This window comes from Hibiscus syriacus, unplaced genomic scaffold (genome assembly GCF_006381635.1).
Source record: "Hibiscus syriacus cultivar Baekdansim isolate YM2019G1 unplaced genomic scaffold, ASM638163v2 tig00110548_pilon, whole genome shotgun sequence".
In the NCBI taxonomy this organism is placed as follows: Eukaryota; Viridiplantae; Streptophyta; class Magnoliopsida; order Malvales; family Malvaceae; genus Hibiscus; species Hibiscus syriacus.
The window spans coordinates 5,866,153-5,885,028 of record NW_024062775.1 but is presented as its reverse complement, the minus strand read 5'-3'; the positions used below and the strand labels follow the sequence as shown (position 1 = coordinate 5,885,028).

General features: G+C 33.3%; 2 protein-coding genes across 4 annotated transcripts; both read right to left on the bottom strand.

The window, feature by feature from the left end:
- Window positions 1–1,201: 1,201 nt before the first annotated feature.
- LOC120130890 (protein XRI1-like) lies at window positions 1,202–4,432 on the bottom strand. Its single transcript, XM_039148043.1, has 9 exons — window positions 4,366–4,432; window positions 3,514–3,569; window positions 3,290–3,409; window positions 3,049–3,194; window positions 2,541–2,604; window positions 2,350–2,452; window positions 2,229–2,269; window positions 2,000–2,083; window positions 1,202–1,780 (listed from the first exon to the last, which is right to left on the bottom strand). Exons 1-9 carry the CDS (start codon window positions 4,383–4,385, stop codon window positions 1,503–1,505), a joined length of 912 nt encoding a protein of 303 aa, XP_039003974.1. The 5' UTR covers window positions 4,386–4,432; the 3' UTR covers window positions 1,202–1,502.
- Window positions 4,433–6,139: 1,707 nt separating this feature from the next.
- Window positions 6,140–16,435, bottom strand: LOC120130887. 3 transcript variants are annotated; one of them, XM_039148037.1, is made up of 18 exons: window positions 16,346–16,435; window positions 16,039–16,090; window positions 15,431–15,619; window positions 15,173–15,281; window positions 15,003–15,043; window positions 14,466–14,559; window positions 13,326–14,152; window positions 12,459–12,590; window positions 11,819–11,891; window positions 11,446–11,491; window positions 11,267–11,336; window positions 9,493–9,558; window positions 8,268–8,345; window positions 8,004–8,176; window positions 7,448–7,494; window positions 6,780–7,035; window positions 6,645–6,698; window positions 6,140–6,563 (listed from the first exon to the last, which is right to left on the bottom strand). In XM_039148037.1, exons 3-18 carry the CDS (start codon window positions 15,601–15,603, stop codon window positions 6,175–6,177), a joined length of 2,628 nt encoding a protein of 875 aa, XP_039003968.1. In that variant the 5' UTR covers window positions 15,604–15,619; window positions 16,039–16,090; window positions 16,346–16,435; the 3' UTR covers window positions 6,140–6,174. The 3 variants fall into 3 exon arrangements, with proteins under 3 accessions (XP_039003968.1, XP_039003969.1, XP_039003970.1); XM_039148038.1 differs by lacking the exon at window positions 16,346–16,435 and having other exon boundaries at window positions 6,141–6,563; window positions 15,003–15,040; window positions 16,039–16,217; XM_039148039.1 differs by lacking the exons at window positions 6,645–6,698; window positions 16,346–16,435 and having other exon boundaries at window positions 6,142–6,563; window positions 16,039–16,217.
- Window positions 16,436–18,876: the final 2,441 nt, after the last annotated feature.

The window sequence follows — 18,876 nt, the reverse complement described above, 5'->3', positions numbered from 1 at the left end:
TTATAGGGCGAGAAAGAAAAATTACCCTCGAAAAAAAGGGGAATTGGATCTCGTAGTGTAACAAGGCGTGGAGTTTAAAAGAATGAGAGTTATTTGCGGGAAAATGTATCTGGGAATACATGAAGATAACAACTTATAAAGGTAAATTAGGGGTCAATTATAAAGCATGAGCAACACGAAACTATAAGTTTTGGATCAGTTTTAATACCTAAACTTTTATTTTTTAAACTTAACGTTAAATTTTTAACTGGGTACTAAAATAAAATAAAAACTAAACATTGAATATAATATTAGAAACCTTTAAAAATTTATATACTAAAACAAATCAAAACTGATAATTTAAATACTAAAAAATCATAATTTATCCAAAAAGATAATACAAAATATGAGTACATACGAGCATGGTAAATATATTTGGTACTCGAGATAAGCCGTGAGTGCATTAATGAGTCATGATTTCCCATTATTGTGGAGGCCACTGTCTCTACTCTCCACCTAAAAACAAAACTTTGGTCCGCTTAACAAACGGCATCTGTTTCTCGAAATATGAATCATAATAAGTATTCTTATCCGTTCAAAAATTTCTTAAAGCTTATATTTTTATATAGATTTTATATTTTAAATATGTATAAAACATAGTATCAGTCCGATATATAACCCTTTAAGTAAAGTCAGATTGTTTGAATCCCGATATCATGAATGAAACAAATTGGGTTAAGAGGATCGACATCATAATGATCCTCGGCGGTATCCAATCTACACAAATATAGAACCAGCCACTGTTAACACAACCAGTTGCTGTATCTTTGGATTCATTTTCCAATGACACAACCGGCCACTGTGATGCAATGCAAGAGAACACAACTTGCCATTTTAGGTCAACATGCTGAAAGATAAACCCTAAGTGGGAATTCTCAGGTATGCACAACAATTCCCTATAAATTATTCATATCTATTGGAAGCATGGATAAATCCTTCCAAGACATGAATATCAGCGACAGACCTAAGCAATTACCATAACGATCATACATAATATCGGACAAAGGTATACCATACCACATACAGGTTAAGGAGACAAATGCATTAGCATTTAGCAAAAGATGAGGGACAACATAAAACTTGATGCCGATCACCATTTATACATCAATATAATAATGTAATCGACTTAGAGAGAGAGAGACGCACAATCTTACAAATCTGATGCTTCTAAAACATATCTAGATATAATATGTGAATACACAAATTCTTCTGGTGAAAGCATTGACTAGGTCTTTTCCAACACGGGAAGAAAATAAGCGGATCTCGAATATCACGTCATTTATAGCCTCAAAATATAAAGCACATATTAGATAAATACTAGACCTATAGAGTTCTACTATTTGAAAACATAAAACACTTTGATGTGTTTTATGAATTCCAGGAGTCCGACAAAAAATGCAGTGTCCGACCCAGGAATGATACATGAACCACCAAGATTTAACCAAGATAGAACACTTATCTACTCAGCCTTTGGTTCTCATAATTGTGATGCTGCCTTTTCCTCCTTCGGTACGAATTTTAGTTTTGCCAACAACAGGCTTCCCAGAAAAAGCAGAAGTTGGGAAAGCATCAGCAAGATCTTCATTGCTTTGTTTTGATTTAGATGGTGGTGGAGTTTGGATTCGCTGGTTTATATCCTTCAGGGTAACATCTCCGTGGAAACCACACGGTTTAATGAAAGCAAATGGGTAGGCAACAGATGATGCTTCCATAGGGGGCATCCGAATGAAAGACTTCCTACCTAAATGATTTATAAAAAAATCCGATCTGACAGTGTTAATCTCAGTTAGAGGTAAAATGTCATTGAGTCCTGCTTAAAGGACATGGTAAATTGAAATAGAGACATAAATCATACAAGCTTATTCTTATCCTATAGAACAACGGCAGGGAAAAGATAGGTTGATACTGACAATCGAAAGGAAACGGAATTCAATAGAAATAAACAAGAGGGTAAGGGTACCTTTGAGCACAACATTTCCAAGAGTTCGAGTTGCCTCCTTTTGAACAGCATCAACCCCAGACTCAGGTTGGGGAAGGCAGAACTCTATGAACAGAGAGTCAAATTTCATCATAAAGTTAAGAAAATGAGCAACTTAGAGAGAGAGTAATGGAACAATGACACGTAATATTTTTTTTAAATGAAGATAAGAACAGCACACTATATACAATAAATTCAGAAGAATTCGTACCTGAAGTATCAATTTGAACATCAGATGCACCAGCAAGATTCCTGAATCTCACAGTATAAAGCAATCAGAACACATTCATAGCATGATCAAACAAAAACATTGAAAGTCCATTGAAGCATACATATCATCAGAGCTAAGAAGCATCTCCGCATCATTAAAATATTCAGCAAGCCATCCTTCACATGATTGATCTAGGCCATCGTGACTAGAGGCTGATGCATTTTCTGCAATATTTCCTTATGGTTAAAATCCAACTGTGTTTTTTTATCAAGTTCATTATTATTTATATGAAGACGGGCTTGCATTAGAAACCTGAAAATCCAGTAACCCACTCAGATGCATCGGGTAAGACCTCTTCAATCAAATTATCCCTTTCCTAAGTATGGAAGGAAGAAATAAATAAATAAGACATATCGATAACCATGGTACATTTTAACCAATATTCATAAATATGACTTCATCTCTTGAGAAAGGAACCAGCATAGAACTATCATGCATATTTTTCAAAGGCCACTGGAATAGGCAGAAGTCGAGAACTTGTTTTAAATAACTAACTAATTGTAGAAACGATAAAATTTTGAAAATATCAGCAACCTTTAGCCAGTAAATGGAAGCACAAAATAATCCTTATAAAGAGTTTTCATTCTGCAATACAAAATAACTATGATCAACTAATACGTTTCTAGCATCATGATTCACATCTAGTATATCGATCAATGTCAGCTATTCAAAAAAAAGTTGAATGATAGAAGTTTGAACAATACGACATGCTTCTTTCATGTTCACAATCACAGGATTAGAAGAGTTATCTAGCAGTCACCCTTGATTTTAGGAAAGCAGATGGCATTGGCATCTCGTCACACATAAGGGAAGTATCAGCTGCATGAGTGTCAAATTGAAGCATTCTACGCCTTTTAAATTGTGAGGCAATCTCCCTTTTATCCTCTGATTCCTTGCTCATATTATCTGAAGGTCACGGTCTTATTAGTTATTACTTCGACAGACAAGAACAGGTGTTATAATGACAATAAGTTCAAAGAATTTCAAGCAACAAAAATTACCATTAAGAGAAATGTGATATGACAGATCCCCACATTCCTTAACAGGGGTTGTTTCATCAAACATGTAGGAAAGGTCTTCCTCGTTCAAGGTCACTTGAGTCAATGCACGTTGGGAGGCACCTGCTCGGATATTATTCAGACATCAGTAACCTACTGTCTTGAAACTTTTTATTCACTTTCCTGCCTCGAATATATTAACTAGATAGTCTCACGTAATAAATTACCAAAATCGTTGTTATTTTGAACACCATGATTCTCCCCATGCCAATTCCAAGGTTCTCTGTCACAGACGAAACAATAAAGAAAAATGAGTAAAACAATCAGGCCAAAGCGAAGAGCCAATGCAGAGACTTCACAATGAATCAATCCAATACTTTACCAAAATGGAATCCATGCTCCATTTTATCAGCATTAAGCAAATCCTAAATTAGGTTTCTAAATAAATTAGGAATTAAATCACCAACATAATCTATAGAACTAAATAGGCATAAGGGGGGGAAAGGAAAGGAAATTATCAGGATAAACAACATCAAAAACAGTAAACATTTCCACCTCACAAGTAAAACAACAAAAAGGAAAAGGAAAGAAGCAAAATTGAAGCATTGGATCCAATAACTATTTATGAACCAAATTAATTTCACATATAGAATAATAAAAAGGACACCTGTACTATTTAGATCTAACAACAAGGAAAAGGGATCATAATCTATATGTTTTTCAGCACTGGTGCTTAAGCTAATCAAAAAGCAAAAGAACAAATTAAAAAACACAGTGACCCACCATCTTAATAGAGCCCACACTTTCTTTCAATTTAGCATTTTAGTTACTGTGCAAAATACAAATCCAAGAAATCCCATTGCAAAAATCAAAACGAAAAACAAAATCCAGGCACACCCATTCCCCAATTGCAGCAGTTTATCCATTAAAAAAAAACCCTCAAAATCAAGCAGAAACCCATTTCAGAAAAACCAGCGTTGATTAAAAAAATGCAAATAAATTATCATAAATTAAAACAACAACAACAATATCATGCATTTTAAAACCAAATGGCATCAAAGAGAAAAAAAGAACTTTACCGATCATAGTTGTAATCCATTTCTTTTACTTCCCTTCAAAAACTGAATCAAATCACACCCTTCCCCCACCCCCCACCCCTTATCTCAAGTCTTCGCTTCTTCAACAACACGCTCAAAGTAGCCGTTACACAGAGATCGACAATTTCTTCTTTTTTTCAAAATTTATCAAAGCGAAACAAAATAGCAAATAGCTCACACACAGATATAGATGTAAAATATGAATAAATATACCAATATTTTACTTGTATCATAAAAAGCAGTGGAGGCAGCACTTATTGCTACTTCACAGCGGCCTCTACTCTTTGCCCTTTACTTGAGATATGCGTTATATATATTTTAAAGCTTCTATTTTATTTTTGCTTTTATGTTATTAAGCAAAACAGAGAAGAACTCTTCGGAGGGATTAAATTTCGCTAATCTATCATTAATTAAGCAAAACATGTCCTACTTTTATTTTGCCTTTTTAATATTTTTTTTCCCCGGGAAACGGATTCACGCGACATTTTATGGAGCGTGAGTCAACGATCGAAATAGGAAAAAGAGAAAACTGTTCCCGGTAACGTTTGAAATACCTGCTTTTATAAAGGTAAAAAATCATTAGAAATTCATGTACTTTTGATACAAAATTAATCTGACCCTCAGATTATTTTTTTATTTTAATGTGGTTCTCTAACTCAGAAAACAAATTCAATATGATCCTTTGACCAACTTTTTCATCGTTTGACTATTACGGTGCTGACATAATAGTTCATGGTGTTGAAGTGGTCGTCCACAGTACTAACGTGACAGTCCATCTGTCATATTTGAGTTATCAATTTAGCTCATCTACTATGTTATCTGTCACATTATTAATCATCATGAACTGTCACGTCAATAATCGTGGACCGTCACGTTAGTATTTTGAATTGTCACGTCAGTACCGTAATAGTCAACGATAAAAAACATTGGTCAAAATATCACATTTGACATTTTTGTGGAGTTAGATAGTCACATTGAGAGAGAAATATATGAGGATCAAATTGGTTATTTTTAAAAGTACAAGGACCTCTAATGCTTTTTTCCTTTTATAAAAGAAGAGTTGAAACAGGCGCGTGGTGGATTTCGACAAGATATTAAGTAGACACATAAGATGGTGGGGCCGTTTGTCGTGTATTTTAGTTGGGAGGAGTGAATTGTGAAATTGACATTTGATAATGGGCTAAAAAAAATATTAAAGAAATTTATTCTGTTAGGCCGAATGAAATATTGAAATTTAATAATTTAGGTTCGATTTTTAAAAAAACAATTAGGTCATGTTTTAGTAATTAATTAAAAATTCAATTTATTAAAAATAATAATTTAAAATATATTTAATAAAATAAAAAGGAAATCGTCTTATAGATTTTCTTATTAAAATGTGTGAAAAACTATATATAGCTAATGATCTATTTACTATTTAATGTGAAATTTATCAAATGAAAAATATTTTAATTATTTTTAAATTATTCTTTATTTAAATTTAATTTTTATCAAACACTCTAATAACATTTAATGTTTAATTTTAAATAATATATCAATAATTTGTTATAAGGTAAATTCAATATTATTAATTTAAGACGACTGCAATAATAAAATTTCTTATTATTAGGTTTCAAAAAGTTTCATTATAATTTTTATTTTAAATTGTTGATAAATATGTTAAAATAGTTTAATATATTATAATTTATATATACAATAATCCGAGCGAAAACAAGTTTAAAATTGTAATAAATGTTTGGCAATCTAATTCCAGAAAAGGTCAATATGCTTATTCATAAACTAATTCCACTTTCATGGCATGCACACTATGCTCGACTTAGCTTTACCTCTACCTCTACCTTTACGAATAGGCGTTGCCGGAATGTTTATCTCTTGACATCGAACGATTCCGGCTGCTCCTCCGTAGCACAACCATCTCTCGCTGCCTTTGTTCATGTTCCATCTCACTCTATGAATCGCCACAATCTTGGGAGGGAATGCCTCGACTCCGCTTTCAGCTTCTTTTCCGGTTCGTTCTTTCTCTTTTTGCATTGGTTCTTCGGTTCTCACTGCCAATGCTTGATCAGTGTCGGCTTTCTTCTTGCCGTCACTCTTAGATTTTTGTTTCATTTTGGTTTTCAGAGTTGCCAATGTTTCCTCGGGTTCGGATTCCACACCGGGATAGTTGCCATCGCGAAGTGCTGCAATAGATTTAAGAACAAGCTGGCTGTTACAAAAGAAACTTGGAACATCTGATAGGCAACTCAGTTGTGAAAGCTTACCTAAAATTTGTTTATCAGAAGATGGAGCCATTGCCTTCCGGCCATCACAAAGTGCTGCAACATATTTAAGAACACGCTGGCTGTTACGAAACAAACTCGGAATATCGGATTGGCAATTCAGTTGTGAAAGCTTACCTAAAGTTTGTTTATTAGAAGATGGATCTATCGTCTTCCTCTCCTTTACATTTTTTCCCGGGTTTGACTTGGTTAAGAAGGCACGCATGGATCTTTTTTCATCCACACAATCATTATTCGGCTTCTTCAACGGCAGAGGAATATTTGGTAATGGAGTGTTAACTATTACAGCGGAATCATCCTCGGTAAAGGATCCACATGCAAAATGCGGGGTTCGATTTCGTGAAAAATCTTTCTCCACTGCTTTTGAGTTAAGCTGGTTACAAAAACAATAGTATCAAATATCAATCGATGCCAAAACTCGAAGAAGCAGCCTACGGATATAAGACAAGCAGTTTTAAATTTTATTTTGAAGGAAATTTCAAGCAGTGGTATCACACAATTTCTTGATATGCAGCATCAATGAAAGCACTCGAATAATTTTACACTGTCAGTTGACTGAAACTAAGGGCCAAGACTCTGTACCTTAAGAAGTGGAAGTAACATGATTTGCTAGAGAAATGCAGAAGGTTAAGTAACAGAAATAACTCGTATAAATAATTATCGACCAGTCTCCAAGACGAATTCTCATTGGAGAAAGAAAGAAAAGAAAATATTTACATCTTGGAAACAAAGTTTCTCAGGGGAAAATTAAAGCAAGCATTGAAGATAAAGGTAAACCAACACACCTGAAAGCACGTTGTAGTACCATCTGCACCGCAATATGCTACCATACCTAATATTTATATTCACCGGTCAATCTAAATTTGGAAATCACAATTCAAAAATCAAGTTGTTCATCATCCCACTTTAATCGTCAAATATTACATTTGTAACCACCGATTAACATTTGTAGTGACATGCAAAGACAAAAAGATGGGGTGATTATGACTATCTAAATAGACATATAATGCTGCAGCAAAAATACTAGATCCATAATTAGCACCTCACAAACTGGAAAAAAATAGTTTGTAACATGTAGAACGGTTTCCTTATGCATCCACCTTGTAGGTTGGAGCAAAAATTCTTTCTACTCTATGCCTACAGAATTTTTAACACATTTCTAGTCAAACAGTATTGACCATATATGATCTTTTTTTAGCATATCTTATTCTTTAAAAGGTTTTCCAATTCCCGCATAACTAGATTCCCCCCCCCAATAGCATATTAGGTCCACTGCAAATTTTAATATAATAAAAGAAAAAGTTAGTCATAGGAAAATCAGTAAATCACTACCTAGCATACCTGTTAACCGTGACACTTGTACACTCCAGATGGCAAATGATGAACAATTATAAAGGTGCAGTCCTTGTTGCTTGGTCCCCCCATAAGGTTTTCCAGTTGCAGGAACGTCACATGCTGCATGAACTAAGCTGAGAAGTCTCATTGTTCCATCGTCAAAGGATATCATAACACATCTACAGACATGAAAGGTTGCCTCAATTTTAGTCAAAGAGAAGACCATCAATTCCAATGAAAACAATAGGAAAGCCGTCGTGTACAGCCTACCTTGGCTCTAGTGGCCAATCCACACTATACATGAACTTTGGTGCCGGATGGACATCCCACAACGGAAGAAATGGATCACTGCAAACACCGTCAAACAAAAGCTCTTAAGGAACATGTAATCATGCTACCATAGCATCTTGAACAGGTTAAATTCTTAGAGATAAATGCTCCATACAACATCCATATATATATATATATATATACATGCACAACAGAACATACTGAGAGAACAAGTTCTGAGTGCTTATAGTTGAAAAGAACCCACAATTCAGGTCCATCCCCTTAAAACAATGGAAAACTATTTAACAATTGACATATGCAAATGTGTCCTAAATGAAATCCTAGAGAATTATCCTATCAAAAAAAAATCCTAGAGAATTACAATTCTTTTAGAAGTACTAAGTTTAAACTTTCAATAATTCAGAACTTAAAGGGGAATAGGAAATCACTCTGGTTCCAACTGAACTTAAACTCTTGACTATGCAAAAAATTACATGTTCCCACTTATGCCAGCAACAAAAGAAAATCAAGTAAATGTATAGATCAAGTTAAGCATTAAATTGATGTGCACAATTTTTCATCCCAATTTCTAATTACTTCAACTAAAATGCATAAAATGCAGTACAAAAGCCCATTGTTGGCAAGGCAAGTGCCTTAGCGGCAGACAACAAAAGCGCCTCAAACCCTTGACAACACTAGACATGCAAGTTCCTTTATCATACACTCAACAATATCTAAAACTCTAATTTCTGGTGATTTACAAGTGAAGGTAAAAATGAATTTGAAGAAAAGAGAATTGAGCAAACTCCATTCACTAGTACCAAGAAAAATAAAAACAAGTTTGACTTCTCCTTTGATAAACACTGTAACTTCAGCTGAACCTCCTATGTCTGTAAGCTTCAATAAATCATGAAATTTCATGGCACTTAGAAAGAATCCTAAAGAAAATGGACTACATAATAGTAAATTAAATAGTAAACATAAACTCAGTCTACACTATTGAGATATGTCATGCAATATGACATCTCTAAGAAGATTTTAAAGTATAATTAAACTTTAGAACTATACAGTCAAAGAGTTCAATCTTAAGAAACAGAATACAGCCACCAAGCATCTGCAACTAAAATGAATGCATAGAGAACATGAGTGCATGAAAAGCAAAAGCTCAAAGATAACTGAGATACAAAGCGATTAAACTTAAACCAGAACATGGTATCAAGGTTACCGTATGTCCCAAAACTTAAGACCTCCATGTCCAGCGGTAAGAATAACATTTGAGCTCTCCATATCACTGAAATTCAACAATAGAATTTTATTTAGAACAATTGGCAAGCATCTTAGTATCAAACATACAAGTTGGTAGAGTAGGTCAACAATATTTATAACTAGATCCATATAATATTTCAGTTTTCTTAATGAAAGGAGCTTAAATCTGGTTGTCTGAAAAAAATAACTGGTTAATAAAGTAGTTCCACTTCATTAGCACTACTGCAATAGTCCAACAGAGGACGGATAGCCCATAACCTTTGAAACTTAAAGAAAAAAAGGATAGGTAGAATATCTACAAAAGGTCACTCCTTTTGCATTTATGCAAGCAAATTCCCAGAAGATATTTTTTTTAAAAACAGAAGAGGTATTACTACATACATAGCTATATCAAATTTCAGAGTTGGTGGAAGATTTTCTATCGTGGACTGCAAGTGGAGATGGTCTGTTTTCGACAAAATCATGCAGAAGTTCTCTTGGCCCTGTGTTGGGGAGTAATACTTTGTGGTCAAAAGGGGTTTGGCTGGGATTTGCTCCACCTCGGGTGGAAGCATTCCTCTGGCAGCTTGCTCATCAGAAAGTAGCAGTCAAAGCTTAGTTGGTTAAGAGAGGTTTACCACTAGGAGCCGACATTCTTTGTCCTTTATGTAAGGATAAGGAGGAAACGGTGCAGCATTTATTTATTTCTTGCGCTGTTGTTTGGGAATTATGGAATAAATTAGCTAGTTTCTGGGATGTATCGCTGGTTTTACCCCAAGACCCTCCTTCTATTCTTATTTCCTGGGGTGAGTTGAGGGTGAACTCGACAATTTGGAAGTTTATTCCGGGAGTCATCTTTTGGTCAATTTGGAAAGTTAGGAATGCTATGGTATTTGAAGGTTATCCTCTTGACAGATTGTCTTTGTTCTTCATTGTTAGATTCAGGCTTTCTAAATTGTTCCTAGCCAAATTCCCTAAGATTACCATTCATGAGGATGTGCTGATGGGTAATCCATTTCTGGCAGATGGAGTTACACCTTTTAAAGACAAAGTTTGTGATGTATTTAGGTGGATTCCCCCTCCGGTTGATTATCTTAAATTGAATGTCGATGGAGCTGTCAGACTAGATGGTTCGGGTGGAGGAATTGGAGGTATATTAAGAGATTGGAATGGTTGCACCCTTTTGACTTTTTCAGAGAATGTTGGCGTAGGAACTCCTCCACTTGCTGAATTAAAGGCTATTAAAAGAGGCATTGAAATTTTTTTATCATCTAGTTGGGAATCTAGTGGTAGGTTGATCGTTGAGAGTGATTGTTCATCTGCAGTGGAGTGGATTCAGTCCCCGGTTTTGGCTCCTGTCTTCTTCTCTCCTCTAGTTTATCAGATTTCGACTCTTATTACTGGCAAGGTTCATTCAGTGAGGTTGATTCCAAGGACGTGCAATGGGGAGGCGGACAGTTTAGCAAAGAAAGGGATAGGTTGATTGTAAGGTTTATAATGTGGTTTTTATGGTCCAGTGACTAGTTTGTTCTGCCAGGAGGAGTGGTTAAGTTTTATGTAATGTATTTTAGTGTGATTGTTAAATCTTATGTATTTGTTCTTCATTAATAAAAGTTCTAAGGCACTCTTTTTCTCCTTCCGCTGATTAAGGAGCAAGTTCCATTAATCAAGAGGGGGGGGTTTTAATGAGGCCTTCCATTCTTATCAAAAAAAAAAATTTAGTCTGCAAAAGGAACACAGCAGACATCACTGACCTTGATGGGGCCCATGCAACTGATCTAATTGGAACTGTATCTGCACTAAAACAAAGCAGAGGTCTCGTATCTGCATAATTACAAAGTGCAAAATAAAATTCAAATAGTACTTTGATGCCAACAATCAAAGCATTTATTAAAACCACATCAATAACCAAATTCTTTTACTAATGTATTACCATTAATTTTAGGTGAACCACTTGCAGAGAATTTCCACAAAGCCACCTGATATTAACTATGTTAGTTTTGATGCCAGAGAAACCAAAATTACTAGTAAATGATAATCTTAGTCATTGAAGTGGTAATAATAGGAAAAATCTAAACAAACCAGCAAATGTTCTATTGACATATTAAGGCAGGAGAAACTTATTTTACAAATATTCCCAGGAAAAGTTATATTGATTATACAGAAAATTTGTAAACAAATTAGAAAAGTTCTAATGCCCTTTTATTCAAAGGCATGATATTGATTCTCTAAAGAGTCAAAACTACTATATACAAGTGAAATCATTTATAAGAAAAAGTATATAAAACAGAAAACTAACATTATACCATTCCATCATGGCATCCAGCTAGTAAGTAATCATGTGGAGGTGATGTTGACCACTCAACTGTTTGAGGGATGCTGTACAATAGATAGGCGCCTCTGAATTAGAGATAAATGAAGTAGAATCGAACACAAAATAAGGTTGTAAAGTGAATACTTCTTATTTTATTTTACAATGTTCTCCATATAATCAAGGAAGCTCTAATAAAATATTAGTCTAACAATAAAGTCTGAGAAGTACAATATACAACAGCAGTTTATGAAAAATTTTGATCTTTAGTTTTCCTTTTCTAACGGAAAAAATCTCCCATATTCCACATGCAGAGGATTCTATAATTCTACTAAGGGGAGCAGTCAATGGGAATGGGTAATGCAGATGTAGTGCACCCAAGCCATGCTGCAGTGCATATAGCGTTATAATTGCCTGTGTCTAAATAGGTATCCATACTGGTTAATAGACCACATGCCCCCCGCCAATTTTCTTTGTATGCATGCCAAAAAAACAACCCTATTTATCATCATAATAAATCTTTTGTTCCAACATGTTTTAGAAATTCTAAATAACTGTAATGTTAGAGAAGTAGTGCACATAGACACATATCTATAGAATAGTTTAACAGGGAAAATTATAGATTTCCAAATTACCTTTGTATATCACCACATTTCAACTTTGAGCACTTGAAAACCGGCTCCAGTTTTACAAAGCGAGGGTCAGTACCCTGCTTAGGCGAAGATGAATAAATATTTTTTATCATATTAGGAAGAGGAACTTCCCACCTGCAACACATTGGTGGAATCAGGAGACAGAAACAACAGAAATTGTCAGTGATAAATCTAAGTGAAACATATAATCAACTAATTGCTATAACCTCATGAAAATGGGATGACATGGAACTGATTTAAAACAAGAAACAGGGGAGCTGACATGTAAAGCTAAGATTCAAAATAGATTAGGGGAAAAGGAGGCTTCTAAATGATACATCAGTCTAATTTTAATGCTTACTTAGATACTTCTAATTTCTACATTTCAAGCATTTGACAAACACCTTCTGCCCCACTTTCATTTTATACATATTATGCACCCAATATATTTCCAATATTGCAGAATTTAATTTAACTATTCCATAACATTCTATTTGACTTACTACAATATACTTCAGGGTTTTATATTACAATGAGTATTACTATTAGAATTATTCTTATATTTCCTTATTTTGAAACCTTGAAATACAATAAATATCAACATATAGTTCTCTGGACATTTCTCCAGTCCAATCTGTTTCTAGGACTGAAAAGAATCCACAAACAGGGTTGTTAGTTACAATGCTTATGGATGTCAAATTATGAAGCTAGCTTAATCTGTTAAATAAGACAAGGAAAAGAACAACCCCCTAAAAGAGATGTTTTCTATTAGTGTTGTATAAGATAATGATGCTCATTCTTTAATAACTCAGTCCTAAACAATGATAGGCAGAAAAATTACAAAGAAAATTTTTAAATAGAAAATCTTACACTTCCAAAGATCCATTTCCTAGTAAGACAGCCAGATAGCCCATCCGTTGGTTGCATTTAGAATCATTTGTATGATATGGCTGCCATTTTACATCCCAAGCAACTTTTCCGTTGTGAGCTAAGCAGAGGACAGCTCTTGGCAGTGCAACATCCCCTGGAATTGAAGGAGAACTCGGGCTGACCTTGAATGAATTAGAACCTAAAACATTATCTGGTGCAGTAGCATCTTGCCCGGAGTTAGGATGAATTTGTTGGTTTATTGCAGAAAAAGATTCTGAATCTTCATTTTGAATTTTAGCATCACTGTTGGTTTTTTCCTGTGTCTTACTTTTCGATTTTACACTCTTCCTAGAAGTTTTAGGGCTTTCAACAGATGTAGATGCTGCCTTTTTAAGACCTTTTTGTTTTTTACGATGATTCTTAACTGGCACATTTTCTTTTGTATTTCCAGGAACATCGTCCACACAAACAAGCTGCATGGAATCTTCTGGGTACTGAACAGCTAGAGGCTGCACATGCGGATCAGTGCCAGGAGATTCAGTAATTGATTTAATTCTAGGTCTGCCTTGTAGCCTCTTAACCTTATCAGGCTGAGCTTCATCTATTTGCTCTTTCCTAGGTCGTCCTCTAGGCTTCTTTGGCAAGCTCTCGTCCAAGGCTTCTGTTATTTGATATTTCCGTTTTGGCTTTTTCTCTGACAGAGGAGCTTCTTCCTCATTTACCCTATCATTTAGCACACACCATATTTGAATCATGCCTCTACCAATAAGTGGGGCACCCAGCTTATGATAATAAGATTCAGGAGGATGAGCGGCAATAGCAATAAACTGGGAAAGAAGGCAAACAAAATATGTCACAACAAGGATGATCTCACAATATTGCAGCAATAAGACAGTGATAATTATTATTAAGACTACTTAATAAAGCATGCGGTAAAATTTTAAATTGTTATTTGAGAACAATCTAGGCTTTGTCTCTTTTATTTGAAATATCCAAATAGAACTTGATTTGGGCTAGAATAATGTGAAGCCTGACAGAGAGGAATTTTAATGCAAAATTCAAATTGAAACTAAAATCCAGAAGATTAAATAAATAAACAAATGAAAAGTTTCCTTAAGAGGAGAGAAGGAAAGGAAGTACCTCACATTTAACAAGATTATTTGGATTCTGATGAACTCGAGGACACCAATCCAATGCCCAAACAGACCCTCCAACATACATCAAGAAGTCCTTGCTGAAAGAAGATTGTAGTTTAATCATGTTACTCAATAAATGTATATGACATACCATTTAGCAGCGGTGTTGTAGGACAGGCTTCAACTCTAAATAACTTTCACAAATAAAATAAGGTAGCCTATACAGAGATCTTATATAAGAGGAACAATAACATCCAAGTTTATATCGTAAAACATTCATATGCATCACAGATTAACAAATAACAAGAGCACACACCATCTGTAACAAGTTCATAAGGGTTTATTTTATTTAGAGAGAGAGAGAGAGAGAGAGGAATCCTGTAGAACGGAAGAAGTTTTATAGTCTAGTAATTTGCATTTATGCTGGTCAAGAATAAAACTATGAGCTTTTCCAAACCGAAACTAGACAATCCTTTTCCCACGTAAAGTAAACCAAATAACATTCGGAACTATTATCAGTCAAACAAAAATCCAATCTAACCAGAATTCTGCAGATGCATTGCTTTCATATACTCCGTCCTGCTGGTTCCATAAGCCAAAAAAAGTGTTATCAGAATAGTATGTTATAATAAGTAATAACTATTCCATAAGATTTTCTACTGTAATTGAGGATTCCTCCAAGTGGAAGGCCCGGAAAAAAAATGCTTTCACCTTGGAAACGGTTGATGATGAAAACTGGGGCAACTCTACGCCACCAAAGACATCTTTCTCGTTAGCAAACCTAATGACCCTCGGTTCATAGTTAAAATGCCTCCATTCCCTAAAGGCATGTTCAATGGTACATTAGGAACATAAACTTCTTTATTACACTGATAAAGCTAACATCAAAAGAAACAATCAGACTTATATCAGAAAAGACAACCAATCAATGCTAGATTCTTTTTTTCCTTAAGAAAAACATAAATTTACCTTAAGAAAGTGATTGAAGAAGAAAATCTCTGGATATCAGTTTCATCAAGATCATCATTCTTGGGCTCTTCACAAATCTTAGAAATTGTATCCATTGCCCTAAAATGATTATCGATCGAATCATCAAATACAGAGACCTTAGCTCCTGGACCATCATTCGGGGGCTCTTCCATTTTTCAATTTTTTTCACTACAATCCTAACACATATTTCGTCAATCACTCAAATATAAGACATATAATGCTCAACAATTGATAATAAGAAATATAAGACATACAGTATCCAAACTATAACTCAATGATATATTTGGTACATTAACGTATAAAAAATCCAATTTGGTGCCTTAACTATAACGCAAAGTTGTTTGAGCACTAACTCTAATTCACAATCAACAGTGTAATTTGCTTCAAAATAAATGTAATTAGGAACATCACTTTCAATAATGAGTAATGACAACCCGTTAACAAATTAAAAGTTAGAAATCTTTCTAAACAATTTTACTTAATCAGCTCCAACTTTTTCCCAATTTACCAAAAGCAACGAATAATTAAGTAAATAAACCCAAGAACTTCATACATTTTCCCTCAAATATTCCATGACCCAAACATACCAGCTGGCGATACTACGACTGAGAGATCTCGGTTCTGTTTGATGAATCAAGCCTGTAAAGGTACACGCACTCCAGATCAAACGGTGAAGTTAAACACGAGGATCCCAATCCAAAGAGAAACAAAAGAAACCCAGAGATTCAAATTCTGAACTCTATAGTATCTAAGAAACTTTAGACTAGAGATACTCGGACAAAGAGGTTAATAAAAAAAAAGGAAAAACAACAACAGCAGAGCAGCAACCGCAGCTTGTTTTTTGTAATAAAGAAAACGACACTTGAAAGTGGAGGGAAAATCCAAAATCGTCACCTTTGATTTTATTTTAATTTATCTTGAAACACAGGAAGCTTCTCCTTTCCTTTGTTTAGGGTTTCCAGGTTCGAACCCAAGACGGCGAGATCGAAGTGATATTTTCCCTTTATATATATAATTTTAGGGTCACAAATTTACCAGAAATTGAAATTTGCCGCTAAATTTACCAGATATTAAAGTTAAATTTATTATTTACATTTTAATTCAGTGTTTATTTTATTATTTCGTTTGATTGCATTTCAACATTCAAATTTATTTTTTATTTGGTTTTTTTATCGTTTAAAACCAAGTTAGTAAAAAAATCAATAATAAATTAATTAGAGATTATCTTTAAATATAAAATCATTTATTTATAATTTGATTTTTTTAAAATGAAGTGTTTATTTCATTAAATTAAAACTTTATGTTAATTTATTAATTTATAATATTTTTTACAAATTAATTTATTGTTAATTATTAAAATAAACAATCTTTAAACTTCATCTCCAAATCATCATCGATCTAATTCACATGACTGGTTTAGTAGTAAAATTAAAGTATTGAGAATAATACGAGCTTATATTAAATTTAAATTTGTATTATGTGTACTTGTAATTTTATAGTTTATATTGTTTGAAGATTATTTTAATATTTATATTTATTTAATTTAATAAATATCAAGATAAATTACATTAATGTAACATGTTCTTTTTATCAATTTTAATTTAAGAGTAGAGATTAAACCCATAACTTCGGGAAAATGTCCACTAAAAATTTCTAACTATTTAAGTGCTTAAATTATATCTCAAAATATAATTAGGTGTTTAAAGAATTTTTTTTTTAACAATAAGTGCTTAATTTTTCTAACGTTACACTTTTAGATGCCTGGACCGTAACAACCGTTAAATTTAGTCGTTATCTGACTCAAAAATATTTTATTTTAGAAAAACTTAATATTATAATTTTTAAAAAAAATAAATTTTACATTTTTTTTCGCAGTCAATCAGTCACCGTCGGTATGTGGCCGTCAGTGTTGACATCATCAGAACCGTCTTAACGTCACGACTAAAACCCAACCCCCACTCACCGTGAAACTGTTTTGATCATCGTGAAAAACGCCACGAATGGTTGTTGAATCCCTAGGTTTTTTGTTGATGTTTTTCAGTGATTTCGATAACTACAATTGTTCATACGCTACACGACTGCAACCGTTGAATTCTTCGTCATAATCTGAACAAAACTGACTAGTGGTGATCTTTCACCGTCGACGGTGGGGGATGGGAGGAAAAGGGACGACAAGAGGTTTATTTTTTTATTTTTATTTTTAAAAAAAATTATTATTAAAAAATAAAATTATAACAATAGAACACCTAAAAGTGTAATAGAAAAAAATTATAAACACCTAAAAATATTATACATCGATTATTAACAAAAATAATTATTTAGGTATCAAATTATATTTTGAAGTATAATTTAAATATTATTAAAAAAAATTATTTAGATGCCAAATCATATTTTAAAGTATAGTTTAAATATTAAATCTTTATTTTATAAGTTGTTGACCATTAATGCAACGTGTTTAAATGGCGTAATATAATAATCGATGTGTTATAGTAAATGTAATAACTTAAGTAAAGTTACACTGGATTTGGTAAACATAAAGATCATTATAAAATAATATATTATTTAACGAAGTCCATGAGGGGGAATTTACCCATTACATCCTCTATTTTCTTTAGTTAAACTAAAAGGTGCGTTTTGCTTCATCATGCACAACACATAAGAGCATCTCCCGCGCTGCGTTGGAGTGGAGATTTTCTCTACTTTTATTACTCCAGTGCTGCGCCAAATGTAGCAACGCTACAATAAAATATTATTATTATTTTTTTATGATTTTTAGTTTTTGTTTTATGATTAAATTATAAGATAGATAAAAATATATTGAAATTAAATGAATAAACATATTAATTTTGCTCTACGAAATGCACTAATTGAGTATTTGTGGAATGAATATTCTAATTCGGATAATTAAAATAAATAATTAGGTAACTTATAATTTTTGCATTATTATTATTAATTGTAATTTTCTTAATTATTTGTATTTTCATAATGTTATTTATGAATGTTTTATTTATGTTTTTTATCTTTATATTTTTTAGAAATGTATATGTTTTATTTTATATTTGTAAAATCAATATTATAATAGTAAAATATTGTAAATAAAGTAGAGTTGGTGGTAATGTAGAGACAGCACTTGAGATGAATTATTGTTTCATCTTTAGAGTAGAGATAAATATGTTGTAGAGTAGAGATGAGGGCTGGAGATGGCCTAAGTCGGTGCTGTAAGCCGGTCTATTATTTTATATACAAATGATTCTCCAACGGTTCGCTTCACATTGATCTCTCAAAAATCAAAATTCGAAAGCTCCAGGGCTTTCTCCAATCTACAAGCGAAAGGGAATCATGCTTGTAAAAAATAAATCTTTACATTTAATACAAATTTGGGGCTAGGGTTTTTTCATTTTAATCTTTGTTTTCACCCTCAAACT

Bases quoted from the DNA above. Each gene is read 5' to 3' on its own strand.
- LOC120130890 (XM_039148043.1), bottom strand. From the start codon at position 4,385: ATGGATTACAACTATGATCG. The intron at 2,270-2,349 runs GTATGCTTCAAT...TGTGAGATTCAG, and splicing joins CTTCTTAGCTCTGATGATAT to GAATCTTGCTGGTGCATCTG. The intron at 1,781-1,999 runs GTACCCTTACCC...TAAATCATTTAG, and splicing joins TGGAAATGTTGTGCTCAAAG to GTAGGAAGTCTTTCATTCGG.
- LOC120130887 (XM_039148037.1), bottom strand. From the start codon at position 15,603: ATGGAAGAGCCCCCGAATGATGGTCCAGGAGCTAAGGTCTCTGTATTT. The intron at 11,892-12,458 runs GTAATTTGGAAA...TCTATTGTACAG, and splicing joins AAATGTGGTGATATACAAAG to CATCCCTCAAACAGTTGAGT. The intron at 9,559-11,266 runs GTCAGTGATGTC...GTTGAATTTCAG, and splicing joins GTTGCATGGGCCCCATCAAG to TGATATGGAGAGCTCAAATG.